The sequence below is a fragment of the Mchenga conophoros genome, linkage group LG5 (assembly GCF_057382185.1).
Source record: "Mchenga conophoros isolate Kocher_MC1m ecotype Shallow Benthic linkage group LG5, M_conophoros_male_GT1.1, whole genome shotgun sequence".
NCBI classification, from domain to species: Eukaryota; Metazoa; Chordata; class Actinopteri; order Cichliformes; family Cichlidae; genus Mchenga; species Mchenga conophoros.
In genome coordinates, this window is record NC_140530.1 from 23,031,168 (window position 1) to 23,052,804 (window position 21,637).

General features: G+C 42.8%; 2 protein-coding genes across 9 annotated transcripts in view; one reads left to right on the plus strand and one right to left on the minus strand.

The window, feature by feature from the left end:
* megf6b (multiple EGF-like-domains 6b) overlaps positions 1 to 16,814 on the plus strand; it is a 63,754-nt gene extending 46,940 nt beyond the window's left edge. For 3 of the 4 annotated variants that reach the window (XM_085274304.1, XM_085274306.1, XM_085274307.1), the window contains 25 exons: positions 2,344 to 2,514; positions 3,046 to 3,177; positions 3,644 to 3,772; positions 3,893 to 4,021; positions 4,144 to 4,278; positions 5,410 to 5,544; positions 5,639 to 5,764; positions 5,867 to 5,998; positions 6,345 to 6,473; positions 6,584 to 6,715; positions 6,987 to 7,115; positions 7,212 to 7,340; positions 7,685 to 7,813; positions 7,903 to 8,031; positions 10,124 to 10,252; positions 10,399 to 10,527; positions 10,977 to 11,105; positions 11,278 to 11,409; positions 11,497 to 11,625; positions 11,721 to 11,849; positions 12,615 to 12,743; positions 12,895 to 13,023; positions 13,567 to 13,695; positions 13,786 to 13,914; positions 15,490 to 16,814. In XM_085274304.1, coding sequence (XP_085130430.1) covers positions 2,344 to 2,514; positions 3,046 to 3,177; positions 3,644 to 3,772; positions 3,893 to 4,021; positions 4,144 to 4,278; positions 5,410 to 5,544; positions 5,639 to 5,764; positions 5,867 to 5,998; positions 6,345 to 6,473; positions 6,584 to 6,715; positions 6,987 to 7,115; positions 7,212 to 7,340; positions 7,685 to 7,813; positions 7,903 to 8,031; positions 10,124 to 10,252; positions 10,399 to 10,527; positions 10,977 to 11,105; positions 11,278 to 11,409; positions 11,497 to 11,625; positions 11,721 to 11,849; positions 12,615 to 12,743; positions 12,895 to 13,023; positions 13,567 to 13,695; positions 13,786 to 13,914; positions 15,490 to 15,770 — 3,440 coding nt within the window. In that variant the 3' untranslated portion in view covers positions 15,771 to 16,814. The remainder of the gene's footprint in view (positions 1 to 2,343; positions 2,515 to 3,045; positions 3,178 to 3,643; positions 3,773 to 3,892; positions 4,022 to 4,143; positions 4,279 to 5,409; positions 5,545 to 5,638; positions 5,765 to 5,866; positions 5,999 to 6,344; positions 6,474 to 6,583; positions 6,716 to 6,986; positions 7,116 to 7,211; positions 7,341 to 7,684; positions 7,814 to 7,902; positions 8,032 to 10,123; positions 10,253 to 10,398; positions 10,528 to 10,976; positions 11,106 to 11,277; positions 11,410 to 11,496; positions 11,626 to 11,720; positions 11,850 to 12,614; positions 12,744 to 12,894; positions 13,024 to 13,566; positions 13,696 to 13,785; positions 13,915 to 15,489) is intronic. The other variant, XM_085274305.1, reaches the window with a different exon arrangement.
* kcnab2a (potassium voltage-gated channel subfamily A regulatory beta subunit 2a) overlaps positions 16,804 to 21,637 on the minus strand; it is a 108,380-nt gene continuing 103,546 nt past the window's right edge. For all 5 annotated transcript variants that reach the window (XM_085274316.1, XM_085274314.1, XM_085274315.1 and 2 more), the window contains one exon: positions 16,804 to 20,714. In XM_085274316.1, the coding sequence (XP_085130442.1) occupies positions 20,625 to 20,714 (90 nt within the window). In that variant the 3' untranslated portion in view covers positions 16,804 to 20,624. The remainder of the gene's footprint in view (positions 20,715 to 21,637) is intronic.

Consider the following 21,637-nt stretch of genomic DNA (forward strand, 5'->3'; position numbering starts at 1 on the left):
AGTTTAGCGCCAACCACGACTTGATGTCCTCCAGACATGTTTGTAAACGATTTACAGACGACCCATCTTTCTTTTTAAGAGGAACATAAATCTGGCAGTCATCTGCATAACAGTGAAACGAGAGTCTGTGTTTTCTAAAAATTGAGCCCAATGGAAGTAAATAAAGTGAAAACAGGACAGGGCCCAGAATGGAACCCTGTGGCACTCCATGAGACAACGGAGCACGGGAGGACTCACAGTTTCCTAAGCGAACTGAAAAAGTTCGGTTTGTTAAGTAAGACCTGAACCATTTCAGAGCCACACCTGTTATACCGACACACTGCTCCAAACGTGAGATTAAAATTTCATGGTCTACAGTGTCAAATGCAGCAGTTAAATCGAGTAAAATAAGAATGACACTTTCACCAGAATCACATGATAAAAGTATATCATTAAAAATTCTTAAAAGTGCTGATTCAGGCATATGCATTGCTTTAAAACCAGATTGAAAAATCTCCTGAACATTTTGTGCATTCAAGTATGAGATCAATTGGTCATATACAATTTTTTCCAAGACTTTAGATAAAAAGGGCAGCTTAGATATTGGTCTAAAGTTCTCAACAGCATTTGTATCTAGCCCAGGTTTCTTAAGAAGTGGTTGCACAATTGCATCTTTGAAATTCTTTGGAACCATACCTGAAGTAAGGCTGCTATTTAAAATGGTTAAAATAGTTGGACCTATGGTAGAAAAAACTTCTTTCAGAAAAAGGGGAGGGATAGGATCATAAGGTGAGCCTACAGGCTTTAAATGATCCACCACCTCCTGTAGAGAGTACTCCTGCAAGAGTAACCGACTCAAACTGTTGAAAGACAGCTGAGCAAATTGGAAGATCAGAGGGGTCAGATGTGGGCAAAATAATCTGCACCCTAGCCGAGGCTACCTTGTTTATAAAGAAGTGCAGAAACCTTTCACACATTTCAAGTGAAGGCTCAAAACTAAGAGGGAGGGCTTAAAATAGTCTCGATTGACTTAAACAATATGTGTGGTTTCTGATGATTCACCATAATAATGTTTGCAAAGTGTTTCCGCTTTGCTTCTTTTATTGTAAGCTGATATAAGGCCCAGCACTCTCTTAAACTTTGTAAAGAGACCTGTAAGTTATCTTTTTTCCATCTCCGCTCAGCCCTACGACATTCACGCCTCGCAGCACGGGTTTCATCGTTCAACCAGGGTTCAAGCTTTGTCTTAGGATGCTTAATTTTTAGAGGGGCAACAATATCCAAGACAGTCTGACAAGTGGTATGAAACCAAAAACTGAGTTCCTCTACGTATTGGAGTGTCTCAGGAATGGAGAACTGAAACACTAAAACACTACAGCACTTTACAGGAAGGGCCAGAGTCGTCTCTATTTTTTGAGGCGACTGAGGTCCTTCAACATCTGCCAGAAAATGCTGAGGATTTTCTATGAGTCTGTGGTGGCCAGTGCGATCCTCTATGCTGTTGCATGCTGGGGGAGCAGGCTGAGGGTCGCAGATGCCAACAGACTTAATAAACTGATCCGTAAGGCCAGCAATGTTGTGGGGATGGAGCTGGACTCCCTCAAGGTGGTGTCGGAGAGGCGGATGCTGTCCAAGATAAAGACAATGTTGGATAACACCTCCCACCCACTCCATGACATGCTGGTCAGTCACAGGAGCTCGTTCAGTGAGAGACTGAGATTACCGAAAAGCACCACTGAACGACACAGGAAATCATTCCTGCCTGTGGCCATCTCCCTGTACAACGCATCCACTTAACACACTGTTTGCTGCTACAACTACACATGTTTCTTTTCCAAATATTTATTTATAAGTGACTTATGTATGTATGTATGTATATATATGTATATATTGTACTATTCTTAGTTAGCGTATTGTCTGTCTTGTCTTAATGTTGGTTTAAAATGGAGCACTGTAACAAAAAATAATTTCCCCCAGGGATCAATAAAGTATTCTGATTCTGATTCTGATTCTGATTATAGTAGGTGGAGAACCGTGCTGCCGTGGAAGAATTTAACAAACGAGATGTCTTTATGGATCATGCAAACAAGAATAGGACCATTTATTTCAAATAAACTACACAGAGTAGCTTTAAAAAGCCATCAGTTCTTACAATGAATAATCTGCATCACTACTGCCCTCTTCATTTGATTTACATAGCATACAATCGTGTCATCATGTACAATATTACTCAGTTGCCACATGAATAAAAATGAAAGATTCTTATAGTTATCTTTTTTTATACATACAATATATTTAAATGCAATGATATAAAACACATGATGTTGGTATATTTTGTATAATTTTTTTTTTTTCTCACTGTAGCACTTGAAGATGCAGTCGAGGCCCTGTCCAGCGGAGGCTCTATTGAGCTGCCACTCATTCGCCCCCAGCTCACCTTGCTGCAGGACTACAGCCAACCCCTGGAGCGCTTTGACGACTATGAAGATGACGAAGGGGAGCTGAGGGCTGAGAGTAACCTAGCGGAAAAATTTGGTGAGTTTCATCTCAAACCGCTGTTGATTTATTATCATTAACAGTAAACCTGCATCTGATTATATGGCTCCTGTGAAGCTGTCTAACAGACTTACTTAGTGATGGCAGGAACACATCACACGATGGGGGCAAATTATTTTGCTTCATGCTTCCAGAATGTTTGTACATCCTAATTAACTACCACAATGCCAGGCACGTTGAGGGTTATATAGTCTGGCAGCTGCTCTGAGTCTGAAGCAGGAAGTCAGAGGTTCTGCTTTTTGTCGCTCAAACGTGACAAAAAAAAAAACGTGCTGAACAAGCGATTTAATGTAACTGAAAGCTGAAGAGTAACACCTGCTAATATTTAAATGTATGATCTTTCAGTCCTAGTGCAATGCTTTCATTTATTACATTTGTGGTTTGGAGTTAGTGTACCAATAGAAATGTTTCTGAGGGTTAAATATCATGGAAAACACACAAAAAACATATTTTTATTAAAATGAGATTAAGCATAACTTGCACACTTAAAGTTGATTCTTGTGTTTTCAGTGTGCTTGGATGACACTTTTGGCAGCGACTGTAGTTTGACGTGCGACGACTGTTCTAATGGAGGAAAATGCAATCTGTGGAAAAATGGCTGCGATTGTCCCGACGGGTGGACGGGCATTATCTGCAACCAGAGTGAGGACTGAGCCCACAAACAAACACTGACCCTCCTCACACACACTGTCACGGGCCAGGCTGCACAGCCATGACAAAAAGCGAGATGCACACAAATGCTGCTTAAAACTGTTGTGTGTAGTTAACATGATCAATGGTGTAAATGAGTGCATGGGTGAGGAAATGGTGTATGCAAAAAAATCCAACCGCACACCAAAGAACCAACCAAGCTAAGAAGGGTATCTTACAGTAACTGAGCTTTGAGGGCTTTTATAGAGCACTGGCATGCTGGGCCCAGGTGTTGCCAGTGTCACTGATGGGAAACGAGCCACACCAATCCTGCAATGTCTCCAGATGAGACGTGCCACACACAGGCTGAAAGGAAGGCAGGGTAGAGTGGGTCATCACAACAAAAACACCCATGGAAACCTGTCAACCTTGACTGTTTAAGCTGTAATGGATCCTTTTTTATCTTTCATCCCCACAGCGTGCGCTGAGGGACATTTTGGCAAAAACTGTTCCTTCTCCTGCAAGTGTAAAAATGGTGCCAGCTGTGACCCCGTCAACGGAAACTGCCGCTGTCCTCCTGGTGTGAGTGGAGACTTGTGCCAGGACGGTGAGACGCTTCTCTTTGTGTCTTCACTTAATGCAGGTTTTCCTGCTAAGATAAAATCTAATTATTTTAAAGGCACACTAGATATCTTGCATTTACAGAGAAGTATTTTTTTTGGTTCAGGTTGTCCTAAAGGCTTCTATGGGAAGCAGTGCAACAAGAAGTGTAATTGTGCCAATAATGGACGGTGCCACCGCACCTACGGAGCGTGCCTGTGTGATGCCGGACTCTACGGACGCTTCTGTCATCTCAGTGAGTCCCACCGCTTACGCGTCAACAGCTTCTCATGCCGAGCTACAAATTACAAAAGGTCAGGCCTGCTGCTACTTTCACTGTGACTTAAGTATCCATGATTCCTTCATCTTCGCCTTCAGCGTGTCCCAAGTGGACTTTTGGACCCGGCTGTTCTGAAGAGTGTCAGTGTGACCAGCAGAACACTGTCGAGTGTCACCGCCGCTACGGCACCTGTGTCTGTAAAGCTGGTTACCATGGTAACACCTGCAAGGAAGGTGAGCACAGTCACAAAGCACAAGTTGTGTTTGTGTCTTTATCTGTATTCTTGTTGTTTATTACAATTATACAAATACAAAACTCAGAAACTGCAACTTCCACTGGAAGGGCAAGAGCTATACCGAAACTTTGATGTTTTATTCTGTTAATATGGGGATTTAGTGCAATATGTTAATCTTTTTGAAGTCTTATAATGCTGTTTTTTAGTAAACAAGGAGAGTGCTTATGTCCCCCAATGACTTATATTTTGCTTGAAAGTTTGAAGATAATTCAGGGGAACCTAGAGCTTTTTCCTAATTTCTGTGACCTTAAGTTTTGACCTATGACCTTTGACCTTAAAGCAATACATACTAAAATAGTGTATTGTATCATCTTTACCCATACAATTGGAGCAGAATTGTCAGAAATCTTTTGCTTTTAAAAGCTGTAAAAACTTGAGATTTTCAGATATATTCATGCAGTGTGTGATTTTTGAAAAAAATGTATGGTGTCACTGTGACACCATACATTGTGTCACAGGATGTCGTACTGAAAAAATAAAAAGTGTGTTTTACAGCTTGCTCCATGCTCTTTAATATGACACATTACTCGGTGTGGTTTTCCTAAAAAAAAAAATTCAAGGTCCACTTTGACCTTGGGCGCTAACAATGAAGGTCGAGATCAAATACCAACCTAGGTACTCGTGTCCCCCGTGGCCTAGTATATTGTTGTGAAGTTTGAAGATGATACATAAAAAATTTGTGGATGATATAAAGTTTCGACTGATTTTCACATTTGGTGTTATTTGTATCGAGCTGACACAAAGGAAATAGAAAAAATGTATATAGTTGTAAGTCTTTGTTACTGCAATCCAGTATTTGTTTCAGTGACACTGTAATGCAAATGTCCTCTCAGGCTAAAATTGTCCACACTTGCAAAGTTCTGAAATATCTGATAATATAACACAAATAGTTCAAATTCATTTTACATTAAGCCACATTGTCCATATATAAAGTGATTTGCTGATCAGGCCTCACTCTGCATCCAACTGTTGTCACTATAAAAGATGTTTAACACTCTGACTGAACAGGCAACCCTGTAATGTATTGATAATTCCCAGATTCCTCACCAACTTTTCACATTGTCTTTAGAATGCAAGCCAGGCACTTATGGAGCCGGCTGTGAGAGGAAGTGTGCCTGTCCGTCAGGAGTGTCGTGTCACCACGTGACCGGAGAGTGCCAACGAAAATGCCCTCCAGGTGTTCATGGGGAGAACTGCGATCAAGGTGGACGGCTTGATTTTTGCATGCTTTAGGCTTATTTGTGTTTGTTTTCATGGTCCTGCATTGACACGAATCCTTCCTGCGTGTCCACTGTCAGCCTGTCCAGAGGGAAGATTTGGGCCCGGCTGTGTTCACTCTTGTAACTGCACCGGCGCACCATGTGACAAAGTGACGGGACAGTGTCAGTGTCCAGCAGGCACATCAGGACGCCACTGTGAAAACTGTGAGTGCTTACATTTTTTTTATATAAATAAAAAAAACCTAAACAATTGACTTAAATTTTACATGATAAAAATCATGAAAATGTTCATGATGATCTTTGCAGTGTGTCCGGAGGGTTTCTGGGGTCTAGGCTGTGGAGAGATCTGCCCGGGGTGTGAGAATGGCGGCATATGTGATAAACACAACGGATCGTGTAACTGTCCTGCAGGATTCATGGGAAGACTCTGCCAAAATTGTGAGTAGCAGCATTTTAGGGAAAGTTTCCATAGCAACAGGCACTAAACAGTGAGCCGGATGAGAAGGACGACAGCACTGTGGAATATTAAAAAGATGCAGTTTGGATGTGAAGTGAAGGAACATGGTAGAAGTCAGAAGGGTAATTTTCTACAAATTCATATGCTTGAAGCCATGTTTTCACTGGAAGAAGAAATATAACTCCACTTCCACTAACCGCTGGCTCTTCAGTGTTCACTCACGGCTGAATGGCAGTGAAGAAATGTCATGGGAACTTGGTGCTTTTCTCATGTAGTTTGGAGCAGATGGCTGTGGTAGATCAGTCTTTTTTTCTTTCTTTCATGCAGTGTGCCCGAGTGGACGTTTTGGTCAAAAATGCCAGATGAAGTGCATCTGCGAGAACAACGCTCGCTGTGACCCTGCGAGTGGGCGGTGCACCTGTGCTCCTGGTTGGACTGGGCACAAATGCAGGAAAGGTATCATACTGAAGCACGGAAGCAATCGCTGCTGAGCTAAACAGAAGGAGACGTATATGTGGAAAAACCAAATACAAAAAACTGAGCTCATTTATATGATTGTGTTGCAGCTTGTGATGCGGGACACTGGGGGGCCGACTGTTCACAAATCTGCGACTGCAGAAACGGAGACGGAAGCTGTGACGCTGTGACAGGCCAGTGCAACTGCGAAGCTGGTTTCACTGGAACGCACTGCCATCAGAGTATGTTATTATAGGTTTTTTTTTAAAGTGACTATACTTTAACTTTCTCACTATACTCACTATTTAAATAATGCTTACAGTACATCCTCAGATTGGTGCCCACATTTCTCCAAGTTAACTTATTCTCACATGTGCAGCGATCATGCTTTGGTGCTTTCTGGAGGTAGCACAAAGTAACATTGTTAAATGCTCCTTGTATAATTTGTGTAATATGTCAGTGTGGTCTGTTACATCATATTTTGTAACTGTGCTGTATGTGATATTCCTTCAGAGTGCCCAGCAGGTCTGTTTGGTCTCGGGTGCCGCCATCGGTGTCAGTGTGAGAACAACGCATTGTGCGACCATGTGAGCGGAGCTTGTACCTGCCAGAGGGGATGGACGGGGACCTTCTGTGAAAAGCGTAAGAGGAGCTGCTTGATCATGAAGCCAAATTCTCTTACTTAGCATGTATGTATGGCAGTAACAGAGAGTCTTTACATCTGTGTGTGCGTTCTAGCATGTCCTGGGGGTTTCTACGGTTTGGACTGCCAGGAGAAGTGTTTGTGTCAAAACGGTGCGACGTGTGATCATGTCAGCGGCGTTTGTTCCTGCCCCGCTGGTTGGATCGGCCCGTTCTGCAACCTGAGTGAGTAACAGGTGCACCACAGAGACTCGTTTAACTTAACAGATGCGGTCCAGTGTTGTAGGAAAGAAAAAGGTGAAATCAAAGACTCAGCTTGTTTGTATCGTTGTATCTGTTGGCGCTTCATATGAAGTGAGGACACCTTTCAGACGCTGAATCACAGTAGAACAAAAGCACGCTTGGTTTCAGAGTTATTTGGGAAAGCCCATCCCGGTCACACATGAGAAAGTACCAACCTGATGTTACCCATGCAGAAGCCGGTATTATTTACCAGATACTGGAATTTCCACTTTTGATCAGCAGGGTTCAACAGGAGGTAATGATATTGTTTGTCTCTCACGTGGCAGCGTGCCCAGCTGGTTTCTATGGGGAAGGATGTAACCGAAACTGTAGCTGCCGTAACGATGGCATCTGCCACCCGGCCAGTGGGCAGTGTGCATGCACGCCGGGCTGGACCGGACCCAACTGCACAAAAGGTGAGTTTATACATCAGAGAGAAGTGATCACCTGTACAACAGGTAAAGAACAGGTCACAAGATGTTTGTTTTTGGGTTGTTTTTCTCAGAGTGCCCTGCTGGGTTTTATGGAGCAGACTGTCAGCAGCGATGCTTGTGCCAGAATGGAGCCACTTGTAATAAGACCAGTGGAAAATGTGCATGCGCCAGCGGCTGGACAGGCACAGCCTGTGAACTGGGTAAGACTGAAGGATGGTGTGAGTAAGAGTCTCCATGTGTTACCACTAAAGCACTCTCACATGGATCAGGAAAAAAAACTGATTTATTGTAACTTGAGTCTTATTTTTGTACTTTTGGCTGTCGCTAATAGAAAAAGAAGAACACTATGCTGAAATCTAAAAAATGCTGACATAAATCAGTTCAGTTCATTTTATTTATATAGCACCAAAATTACAGCAACAGTCGCCTCAAGGTGCTTTATATAATACAGAGAATACATAAAAAACCCAGACAATCAGATGATACCCTATCAGTGAGCACCTGGCAACAGTGGGAAGGAAAAACTTCAATTAAATAGGAATAAATCTGCAACAGAAGCAGGCTCTGGGAGGGGCAGCCACCTGCTGCAACCGGCCAGGGATGAGTGGCGAGAGACAGGATAAAGACTGTGGAAGAGCCAGAGATGAATAATAACTATTAAATGCAGGGTGATGTATAAACACAGAGAGTGAAAAAGGTTTGTGAAGAGGAAATACTTACCGCACGATGTCCAGCAGCCTAGGCCTATTGAAGCGTTAGGGGATTCAGGGTCACCTGATCCAGCTCTAACCACATGCTTTATCAAAAATAAAGTTTTAGGCCAAACTCAGAGCTGGAAGCTGAAGGCTCTGCTTCCCATTCTACTTTTAAATATCCTAGAAACCACAAGTAAACCAGCAGTCTGAGAGGGAATCGTTCTGCTGAAGTATTACAGTACTGTAAGGTCTGATTATTCTTAAAATTAGATTCTGGATTTAACAGGGAGCTAATGAAGAGAAGCCAATATGGGAGAAATATGCTGTCTTTCTAGTCGCTGTCAGCGCTCTCGCTCCAGCACTTTAGATCAGCCTGAAGCCTTTTTGGGGAGCTTTTTGGAGCCCGATAATGATGAATTACAAGTCCAATCTAGATGTAATAAATCATGAACTAGTTGTAAACCCAGTGAGGTTAAGCCTGTTTATCTGAACAATTTCATTTGAAGCTAAAATTGAAAAATGAGCATGTTTGAAATGTTATAAATAATCCGTCACCGTGCAGGAAAACCGCTCACAGGTGTGACTGTCCTTTGTTTTAGTCTGCGTGGCCATCTTCTTGCTTGTGTTTCTCATTGTTACCATATTTCCAGATTGGAGCAATTTTCTTTTTGGATACTCGTTATTTGTGCTGATAAGAATGACATTCAGAGATATACAAAACACACCAACCCCCGAAAAGATTGACTGATTTACCAACATCAGGATCTCATACAGATCTGGATGTATATATATTCACACCTCTGTTTTTAATTCCAGCTAAAGCAGAAGATCAGCCCGTGAACTAGCATCCTTATGAGACTGTACTTCTCTATAGCGGTAATGTGATCATTTGACATAGCTGTATAGATTCTTATGTGGTAATTCAGCCTCATCTAGTTCCAAACCACCCCCTGAAGCCACAGAGACGTCTGATTTTTGTGAAGCTGCAGTGATGTTGGTTAGTCACGACAGAAACGCAGAAGAATAAAATCACCTGAACCTTGAAGTAAACATTTAAAACAGTGGCCTGTGGTTGTTTTACTTTGCTCAGGAAATGCATGAGACTGAGTTCAATTTGCTGCCTTAGCTCATTTGTTTTTGCCTGCAGTCTGGTTATTTGCTGGCAGCGAGCGCATTTCTGCACCACAGACCGTGCTCCTCTGCAAAAGTCTCTGTCGACCTGGCGATGACATTCCAGCTCCTTCTCCCTCTGAGCTCCACATCACACACTATCCTCCCTCTGTGCCTGTTACAACCTTTCCCCATCAGGCTGTGCCAGGCCCAGCCCCCTCTTTGTGCTCAGGAAACCTCTAATCCTGTCGCTGGAATGTCTTCCCCCTCCAAACTCTGTGGCCACTACCTGTGATTGCCAACTTCATACTCAGTCCAATTATAAACTGTTGGGGGAAAAAACGAAGCCATTTTTGAACTCCTCAGCAGAAATGTGACAGAGCAACTTCCCCTTTTGTGCGCTGTTGAAATCAAGATGTCTCTGTTCTTTCTCTTCGTCTGTCTCACTTGTGTTTCTTGCTGTGCACGCTGCTCTGTGTTTACACAGAATGCGTGACCGGCCGATTTGGGGCGGACTGCCAGCAGCGGTGTGAATGTGAGAACGGCGGCCAGTGTGACAGACGGACTGGACGGTGCAGCTGCAGCGCTGGCTGGATTGGAGAGCGCTGTGAGAAAGGTGAGACCGCGAGTGAAAAACGAACTCACCTACAGAAATTTTGACGTCATGGGGAAGTGCTGCATTGTGGAAACTCTACCACTCTGATTGCAGTTCTGAGGGGTTTTGTTAATTATAGCCTCTCATTTGCACATTTTTCTGCTCAGCGTGTGATGCTGGACTGTTTGGCGTCGGCTGCCGGGAGCGATGCCAGTGTCTCCATGGAGCTTCATGCCACCATGTCACCGGAGAGTGCCAGTGTCCACCAGGGTGGAGAGCGAAGCTCTGTGATAAAGGTAAGAGCCCACAGTCAAGGAAAATCTCGTGCTCTTGCAACCTCTAGTGGGCGAAACTTGCACTGTTTCAATGATTAACTCTATATTTTAATTTTTTTGCATTCAAGGGCAGAATAAGGGAAAACGAAACGATTTCGATTGAGCTCCTTGACCTATTTTCGCATTTTTTATGCAAGTTTTCATTTTTTTCTGAGCTGTAGTTGTGCATGTTTATCCCTTTAATTCATTTCTTATTAAATATAAGGCACACAGGTTTTATTCCAGTCCATTTATCGTGGCCATGTCCACCTACTGTATGTTACTCCTAATTGCACGTGTGGCCTATAAGAGTGAACACTCCTATGCAACTCCTTTTCTCTTTTTTTTAACTGTTTTAATTCCCATGAAGAGTTAAAACTGGGACATGCAGAACTAAATGTCGCATTCTCTTTTCCTTCCACATCCTTCAGCATGTTTGCCGGGTACATTTGGAAAGGGCTGCATGCAGCGCTGCAGCTGTGCACAGGGCACGTCCTGCCACCACATCTCTGGAGAGTGCGGCTGTCCTCCTGGATTCACTGGCAACGGCTGCGAACAGAGTGAGCTCCCCAGGACTAACTTTTTCTGACAAATTACATTCAATGCCACAGTCCTTCCTAAGAATTATAAACACTGCAAAATTAAAGAGACATTTCTGGTGCCTCAGAAAGTAAAAATGTCTTTAAGCATACTGTTTATTAATTATTATAATGAACCTTTCCTTTTTATCAGCTTGTCTGCCTGGAACCTTTGGGCAGAACTGTAACCAGGTCTGTCAGTGCTCTGAGACAAATCAGCTCTGCCACCCGGTGTCTGGATCATGTTACTGCGCTCCAGGTTACCACGGCCCCAAATGTGCTCAAAGTATGCATAAACAGCATATTCATACATAAACACTAAACCAAGGGAGCATAATAAAACATTTTTACCCCTTTTATTATTCATTTTTAGTCTGCGGAGAGGGTCGGTATGGTCCAAACTGTGAGAGAGAGTGTCAGTGCGAGAATGGAGGGAAATGCATTACTTCCACTGGAGCCTGTGAATGTCCAGCAGGATTTATAGGACCGCGCTGCAACATCAGTGAGTCCGAGTCAAACTTTGATGATGACGTTAATTAAATAAATAAGTGTTACGGTGTGGAGTGAAAAGGGTGTGATGCATCCTTGTGGTCACAGCGTGTCCAGCTGGGCGCTACGGTGTCAACTGTGTCCGGGTGGCATTGTGTGGAGAGGGAGCCCCGAATGACCCGGTCACCGGTCGATGTGTGTGCGCCCCCGGACGCAGAGGAGAGGACTGTGGAAATGGTGAGCTTTCATTATTGCTGATACATTTGTGTTGTATGGCCTGTGAGCTAGATCTCTGGAAACAGGCCCTCTGTTGATTTCAAACTCTTCTTTTATGTTTCCATTCATGTAATAAGGGCTGTGTAAGTATTATATCATATATCCAGCTGTAAATAGTACTAGGACAATAGAGGTACAACAAGACGGTGGATAAGTTGTCTATATAGAAAAGGCACCCTAGAAAGGCTGAGTCACTCTGAAAGACTATTTGTATATTTCATCATCTACAGTACATCATTTAATGAATAGAAAACTTGAAGTCTGTAAATAAAAGACAAGGCTGAAAACTAATACTGAATGGCGTAATCTTCTGAGATTACCTGCTGTGGTGGCACCGCTTTTAAACAGTGCACAGGAACAGCACTGGCGTTCACTCTGCTAGACCTCATTGAATGTGTGGGGTTACGTGGGGGGGCTTTAGTACACATAGCATGGGATGATGTCTCTTTCAAGGCTCTGCTTATTTCAGCAACAGTGACGAACTCCATTCTTCACTTATTACAGGAGCATGAATCCACAGTAAGAGACTGGGTGCTAACCTGGCCCCTCCCACAGTCCACACCATTGAAAACATTATGAAAATACAACAGGAGGCTCCAGATTACTGTTTACCTGTAATCCTTTATAATGAGCAAGAATAGAAGACTGTGCTTTCAGAGCTACAGCATGTTATGACACTTGCCTGGATATTTTCTTAAGTTTAATTGGAGTGTGTGTTTGCCTCAGGCTGCCCTGCAGGCTGGTTTGGGGCAGAATGTGCTCAACGCTGTAACTGCAGTAATGGAGGCGTGTGCGACTCTGTGACCGGCAATTGTACCTGTGGTCTGGGCTGGACTGGTGCACACTGCAACAAAGGTGATCACCTACTCTTTTAAAAAAAACATCAAAATATTGTATTATTGCATCTGTCCATTACCACATATTTGATCTGTTGTAACATGTTGAATCTAAACATAATCAGGTGTCACAGCGAGTCATGTCCTCTGTTTTATTCTTCCTGTCCCAGAATGTCCCGCGGGAAGATTTGGTGCCAACTGCCAGCTGAAATGTAGCTGTCAAAATAATGGCACTTGTGACAGAGTGACGGGGACGTGTCAGTGCGGTCCAGGCTACTATGGGCATCTATGTGAACATGGTGAGAACTGAACACGCACACAAACACAAAGAATGACCTCCGTTGTTGTCCAAAAACATATCAGTAAGTCATGTAGTTGCACAACATCCTGCTCTGTTAATGCTTTTTGTATATGTTGTATTTTTTTATTTTTATATTTTCTGTTCACGGTTGCTGAAGTTTTGAATGAAGTCAAGGCTGTGTGAGAGATTGCAGTACATGTAGTGAAGAAGAATGTACACATGAAGCACCTCAGTAGTATTTAAGGTCCTGATGGGATCATTCATGCCGATGCACAGATGTCACAGTAGAAGAAGTCTTTATAAAATCCTGAAATTTAACTTGTATTTATCTGAACACACTGAACATCAAAAGGCTTCGAAGGTTTACATTTCGATCAAATCAGCCCAGCATTTGTACTCTAACCTTAAAGCTCCACTTTAAAGGTGTCAGATTTGAGCCCTTAAGTTTACAGTCATTTATTAATTAATGCACAGGATTTAAACTTTAAAGGTCGACTTTTATTCTCCTCCCATGAATCCCCCTCCCTCCCAAACTCGTTAGCCTGCCCCCCTGGTTTCCACGGCCCGCTGTGTCGGATGCAGTGTGACTGTATGAACGGCGCCTCCTGTCACCCGGTGTCGGGTCAGTGTATCTGTTTTCCAGGATTTCACGGAGCGCGCTGTCACAGAGGTCGGTCTGATCTGTTCTCCCAGTTGAAATCAAAGAATAACTGGCGTGTTTTTGCCTATTTTATTCTCATGTTTTCAATCATTTACTCAGCGTGCGAACGGGGTCGCTACGGTCAGGGCTGCGTCCACATCTGTGACTGTGAAGACGACGCTCAATGTGATCCTGTGTCAGGAAGGTGCCTCTGCTCCTCGGGGAAGACTGGACCCAGATGTGACATTGGTAATCTCTCACGCATTTTTGAGAATACACAGCCATCAAACGCGTACTGCATTTCATCAGTGACATCACTTTCAGCTGATGTGCCTTCATTACTCATTAGCAATGATGAGTTATGCAACAGAGATGCTGCTATGATGAATGCACTGTATTTACTTCAGCATACATGTGATGATGGCAGTCACATACACAATCAGCTTGTTCCTTTAATATGGATGGAAGAGACGAGTATTTCAGAGAAATAAGTGGAAGAATTTGTTCAGGTGACGGTTAAGATGAAAGGCTACAAAAGCAACTATGATATAGAAATTGGAGAATGTAGTAAAAACACCCCAAAGCTACACGTGTATGCTGGGCCGGTGGAAGGAGTGAAACTCTTGCATTGGCCAATTCTCCAGCTTAGACCCTAACCCAAACTGATTTGGTTTAAGACTTGAAGAGAGCGAGTGTGACTCACTGCAGCGGCTAGCCTGAACTAGCTTGCAGGCGTCACATACACACACAGCTTTCTTACCAGTAAAGGTATTATTGTATAAATGCACGTAAAGAGTTGGTAAAATAGACTTTTAGTAAATACTTTGATGCCTAAAAATGGCTCCTGTCATATATAGTGCCCAGCTACATTTAGAAACAGAGGAAAACCGATATTACAATATGAAAAGACAAAATCAGAGACATTATTCATAATTTAATTAAATTACCATATGCACCAAAATTGCAAAATATTTGGAGATATAGTGGGCATTCCTTGTGTTGCACTGAATATTTTTGGATATTAGTGTTAAAAAGTGTTTGTTTTATATTATTTGAGAACAAGATTTGACATTTTTATATTTTGACCTCAAATGAAAACATATGAAGCAAAAATGTGTTTCCCTCCACTGTCAGCATGTAATATACGCTGATCAGGCATAACACTGAGTGGTTGGGATGTGTTGGGAGCCAGTGAACATTTTGTTCTGAAAGCTGTTTTAGAAGCAGGAAAGATGGAGGCATAAGGATTGGTGTGAGTTTGACAGGAGCCACATTGTGACGGCTTGATGAGTGACTCAGAGCATCTCTTAAAACTGCAACTCCTGTGAGGTGTTCATGGTCTGCGGTGGTCAGTATCTATCTAACATAGTCCAGGGAGAAGTGAACCAGCGACGGGTCATAACGTTGCGCTGGGTCGGTGTACAAGCCTATTAAACTCGTAGGGTTTTAAGGGAATTTTGAATCCTTAATGTAGCCAATACAAAAAAGATGATGTGAAGTCAGCAGTACTTCTGTTTGAAGTACTTTTCTACTAAAATTTAAATCCAGTTTTCTATGTTTAAGAGCTTTGGCTAACATTCACACACTCATGCTTCCTGGATGCATCTGGGAAAACTAGCCCAAGGATATGTCTACATGCAAACCAGGGAAACTGGGGATCAAACCACTGACCCTTCAACCAGTAGGCATCCCACTTTACCTCCTGAGCCACAGCTGCCCCGTAAACAATACTTGCGCTCGATATTTGAGTAAATGTACTGCGCCCTCGCCATTTTGTAGCTTTATTAAACTGCTTGGATTTTGCTTTTCACCGTTGGCTGTCAGACTGCAGAGAGAATCGTTACGGGCCTGACTGCTTAGAGACCTGCGAGTGCGAGAACAGGGCGCAGTGCGACCGTCGCAACGGCCGCTGCGACTGCCTGCACAGCTGGATTGGACCGTCCTGTCAGGAAGGTACAGCAGTGACTAACACACACTCACACACACCCTGCCGTTTTAACACTTACGTCATGAAAATATCCACACGGAGGGCAGGTGAAGGCCTCCGCTCGCCCTCGAGTGAGAACAGAAGTGACAGATCTGCTGACCTGGTGAAATGGGAGTAAGTAACCAAGTGTAAGTGCTGACAGTGTTTAGTTATTGTCTGTGAGGGGCAGAGCTGCAGAGGCTGCACTTTCCACTTGTTTGGGGGTTGTTATTCTGATCAAATGTGAATGCTGTGCGTTTGCTGAGCTGGATTTCTCAGCTCGTTGTGTCCGTCGCCTCAGGTGGACCTCCGCGCCTCACCTATGGGAGCAGCTCAAGACAATCACGGCACGACAACTCATTATAGCAGCTCCAACCAGCATGAAATCTCAACTGGAACAGGAGTTTTAAACTGAAGTGACTCCAGTGAGTGAAAGCTCATGACAGGGAACTGTAGCAGCTGGGAGATTCATGGAAACGGACGCTCTGATGAGAACTGCAGTTCCATGTTTGCACCCGTCTGGATGATTTTTTTTTTTTTTTGTGCCAAAGTGTCCTTTGAACTGTTGGGGTTAAACTGTCACTTGCAGGTTGTGATTTCCAAACATAACCCGTCTCACCTTCAGGATAAGCATTTCTTCTTCCAGAGTGCAGTGCGAGGAAGTCGCGGTCAGGTTTGCTGCACTTTCAGCCCATTGTGTTTTTATATGTTTGCCCTCAAAATACAGCGGAAGGTACTGTATAAGAAAAATACTCTACTTTTGTAAAGATGTTGGCGATATTACTGAATATGATGCAGTTCTGTCATTTCTATGAAGTTGTTTTCAGTCTATACAACATGAAGTATGACCCTTGGGTAAATGGTGCTATGATGCTTTACTGTACAACAGATTCTATTGATCCTCACAAGCTTTATGCTATATGACAGTAAAGCACACTCCTGATGACTACACATGCTGTAATGACAGTTTTTAAAGTTCAATGTAAACCACTTCAGATCATTTGCACCTCTTTCAGGATTTTAATTTTTTGTATAAATTGCCTCATATTTATATTTCATAAATAAGTCATAAATGCATCTTTTGTTTTCTACTGGATAGAAGAGGCTTGGACGCTCTAACAAATCCAAACATTATGAATAAAGATGCCAAAATAAAAACAGACACAAGTTGGTGGTTTTTAACCATTCTTATTTTTATCATTAATTCATTTTCATTGAAGATCATAAGCTGTACATCCTGTCTAAATCTCAGATTCAAGCACAGTGCAGATAGCAACGCCTGCAAAATGAAATCAAAATGAAAAAAGGCAAAGGTGATCACAACCAGAAATATATACAAAGGTCAGAGTATGTACAGGAGATACCAGGCTCTCAATACGTCGTCTTCAGGGTGAATTCCACACACTGTTGCATTTGAGCATCATAATGCACACACAACACAAAGATTGCTTCTTTTTGTCAGTCTTCAAATCAATACAATACCGATAGGAAAAATGCAGCATGATGACAAAAATAAAAACAGTTCTCTTAATTCTCTCTACTGCATTAAAGGCTAGAACATAAAAATATATTCTCTGTATAACCTAGAACCTTCTGTAAAATAAGCTCTATTCATCTGTGGGTCTGTTTCATTTGTGAACTAGTCGTTAACATGTTAGAACAGCAAATATGATGAAACTAGGACCTCTTAAAGCATTATTTTCTCCTACATGGGTGAGGGCACCAGACAAATACACACAAGCTTCAAAAGTTTCAGTTATTTCTACGTTGTGCACGTGAAGCTCGTTACGACACAGCATCTGTGTGAGCGGGTCGGCACGCTGGGACACAACTGATGGTCAAACTAAATGCACAGCGATAAAGTTCAAAGGGAAAGTCTGACATCTTTAGGGGGGGAAATATGCCACGTCGGCATATTTGCTGCACAGAGACTGGAAACAGCCAAACTGCTTTTCTCATCATCAATAATACATTTAGAAAAGAAATGATTCCTGAAAATAAGCGTGTCACGCCTTGCCACTGCAGCCTTAAATTATTTGTTACGTGGATGGAGAAACGGCACGGTCCTCGCTGCCACGGGAGCGCCGAGCCGTCCTCGACTCAGGTAACGATACCGTCACTTCACCTGTCTCCCCTTTCCTCTGCTCCCCTCCATGTGTCCGTTTATCCAGCAGAGCAGAGATGCACCCACACAGATGGTGAAAGGGAGAGCACAGGATGAAAGTGCACACACAGCACGGACTTGACTGCACACTCAAACACCCGATTATGTGTTAAATAAACCAGGTTCCCAACTGAGAGTCTGAAAAGTTATCCTTACAATATCTCAATCAGACAGTCCTTGGTGAACACAGTACGAACCTTTGAACGAGGCTAAAACCCTCTGACTACCCTTATCTGTAAAGCTTAATAATGAATGGCTAATATGTTCTGTACAGAAGAGAAAATGAGTGTCTTCTGGTTTCCAGTCTGTGTGTTGAGCTAATATCAGTTCAGTATCAGACCTTTTGTAATTTTGGGTGAGAAAAAGCACATTTCCCAAAATGTCAGACTCAACCTTTTAAATCTCAGACTTCTTCTCCGCTCCCTGCAGATGGAAATATTAAGACACAGAAACTCCACAGACTAATGAACAAAATGTTCTTATCTTTTTCTTTTTTATTCTGAGAAAACAGCATCAGCTTGTGCCTGTTATTATTTACTCAGACTTACAAGAGACACGGCAAATCAGCCGTATTCAGGGATCAACTAATACAACAGCACGGGATTAGTTCAGTTGTCCCCCAATCCCTCACACCTGAACTCACTCACACACTCTCACACTCTCTCTCTCTCTCTCTCTCTCTCACACACACACACACACACACACACACACACACACACACACACACACACACACACCAACAGCAGATCTTGAATCACTTTGCTGTGATTTAGGAGTAATACTCAAGCAAAACCTCATCCACACAAACCCCACACAGTGATGTTTATCCCCTCCACTCTAGCTGAGCAGCTTCACCTCATTCATATCATTCACACTTATATAAGTTATGTTAATTTGCACTTGTTTTTTCCTTCTAAGAATCAACAGTTTATCAACTGTTAGTAAAGACTTGTTATCTACACGTGTTGGTAAGCTTGAAAAGCATCACCTTGTTTGTCCCATAGGTACTGTAGGCTGGGTGAAGAGGGTCCATGCTTAGAAGATGTAACATGCTTTCCACTTGTGCTTTAATCACAGTAAGAGAGCACCCAAAGGACAACAAATGATACAGGGCGTTGTCAAAATGTTTGCAATAATACTTCTGACGCGTCTCGGGGCGTCTGCCGCCTGAAACAAACCTTACTGATCCTAAAGCACTTAGTTGTACTACGCATTCTGTATATGAAGGACATACTTGTTAACTAGTGTAACAGCTCGGTCAAGTAAAGATATATTATGGAGTAAAGTCCATACCATAGATAGATTACAAGCTGGACAGCACATGCGTCAAGATGATTTCTATAATCTTGTAATAGTGAAACGTTGGGTTGTTTACTCAAAGAAAGAAAGAAAAGAAGAAGATCTTTGGCTCAAGCCACACTAAAGTGTCCACACATGAGACGAAAACAGATAACTAAATACAACCTCCTGACTTTGTGCACGCCAACACACGACTGAAACTGCCTGCTCCGTTCCCTGAGCTGCTGCCACTCGCCGATTAACCAGACACACGACTCCTTCCCCCCCAGTCAGGGAGCAACAAACACCACTTCCACCACTCAGCGGTCCAGTTTATACCGGGGACACATGACCAGCGCAGAGAGGCAGCTGTCGAGCTGCTCGTCTACAAGCCCAAAGCACAGTTTGATGCAACTCTAAATAAGGCAAAATACTTGAACTGAATTTGATTGAGGAGAAGTTTCCATGAGATGTTGAGCCAACACTGATATGAATATTCCCTGTACACCAAAATCCTCAGCCTGAAAAAAAGCGAGAAAAGCGGCCGGGAAGCACAGTGAAGCAGGCCGCTGCGTTTGATATAACACGACTGCAGTTCCTGCTGTTAGGGAGGAATAAACTGCTCATCTCTTCAGTGGCACGCAAGTTGCCCAGACACATCAGCCTGGCTCCTAAGCTCCATCATGGCGGGTGGTTCACTGTAAGGACGGAAGCCCTGATGACTTCAGAACGTCAGAGCCACGCTTACACAGGAGGAGCATCGGAGCAGTAGGCTGGACAAACGCACTGCCAGTGAAGAAACAGAGGATGAAGAGAGGGAATTATGAAGAGGCGATGTGATTCTATAGTGCAATGGCTGTGAGATAAGACTGTTGTAATACCCATCCTCTCTCCTCTTTGAAACTGCCTTCCAACACCTTTACTGACTGTACTAAAGTGCTGATTGAAGCCCGTGAGGAGGCTCTGGTAATGTCGACAACACTTTCAGAGAAATCTTGACGGATTTGGACAGTACACAGGTGTTTGTAAACAGAACGTCCAAACAACGAATGCATGGCTATGGTACATGTGCAACAATAGTTCTCGTGTATTCATACAGCATGAATTTCATCTTCCTTTTAGTTGTATTCGGTTTTAAAAAGAGAAAAAAAAATAGAAAGGAAAAAAAAAAAATCTGGCTGCCAAGCAAGCGTGTGCTTATTTAATTTTTTTAATAAATGTATTTTTCTCTATAGTTTTAAAATACGTTCAGCTGAATTGAATGTATAACTAATTTAAATATGAGCGCATATCTCTAACCTCTCTTTTTCCATGTTTGTGTCTTTCTTTGTCAATCCTGTCATTTCCAGTGGAGGTGACTGTATTTTTTCCCCCTTTTCTTATCTTATCCCTGTAACTCTAAATGAGGTGCCCTGCGTGGCCTTGGTGTGGCCAGACTCATGCGCCAGGGTCTCACTCAGTAAAAGCTCAAGCAAACAGAGGATCAGGCAAAGGTGGGGCACTGCGGCTGCAGGCCGGGTGCAGCCCTGCCGGGCGGGGCCGTGCCACGCGTTAGGAGCGGTAGTCCTTTTTACTGTACGGCTTGTTCCCCAGGATGCTGTCCACCTCGTGTGTGATGGATGACGACAACTTTGGAAGAACCTACGACACGACAGAAAGACAAGAGGTGAACGCACTGCAGTCGCCATGGTGTGTTGCAGTTTCACATCGCTACCTATAGAGAGTGTTGAAAGGATTTTTACAAACAATCTCAACGTTGCAATCTCCAGTCCAGCTCAAAATCCAAAAACAGAAGTGGCATGTGTTTATTTTTTACTTTATTTCTTTGTTGTTTTATATATTAGCTTTATGCACAAGTTTTTATCTTTATAGAAACAGCGATATGTAAAAAGGCTTCAGTTCTAATAAATTCCAGAAACGTTGGGATGCTGGTAAAACAGACATTTTAGTATTTCATGAAAAATATTAACTCATTTTGAAGAAGACTTTGAAGAAACAGCAGGTAGTTTTATTGGTAACAGGTCAGGTCTAACGTGACCCTGTATAAACAGAGCAGCCTCTTAGAGAGGCAGAGTTTCAGCAGTCTGAACAAAACTGTGGAACAAGTTCAAAATAAAGTTCTTTAATGTAAAATTGTGAAACCTTTGAATAAGAATATGGAGAAATCTCTGTGCGCAGAGGACAAGGCTAAAAATCAGTACTGACTGCCCATGATCTTCACGTCCTCGGGCAGCACTGCACTAAAATCAGGCATTCTGTCATGGAAATCACTGGATGGACTTCCAGAAATCCCCGTCTGTGAACAGAGTTCATCATGCCATCCACAAATGCAGCTTAAAGCTCTCATGCAAAGAAGAAGCCATATGTGAACATGAAACAGGAATACTGGCATCTTTTCTGGTGCAAAGCTCGACCTGTCTGCAGACAGGCCCAACTTTCCACCAACTGAAAGAACATATTTCATAATGTGTCAAATGTTTTATGTTCTATTGTGAATAAAATGTTTTATATTTGAGATTTGCAAACCATTGCATTGTATTTTTATTTATATTTTACACAGCATC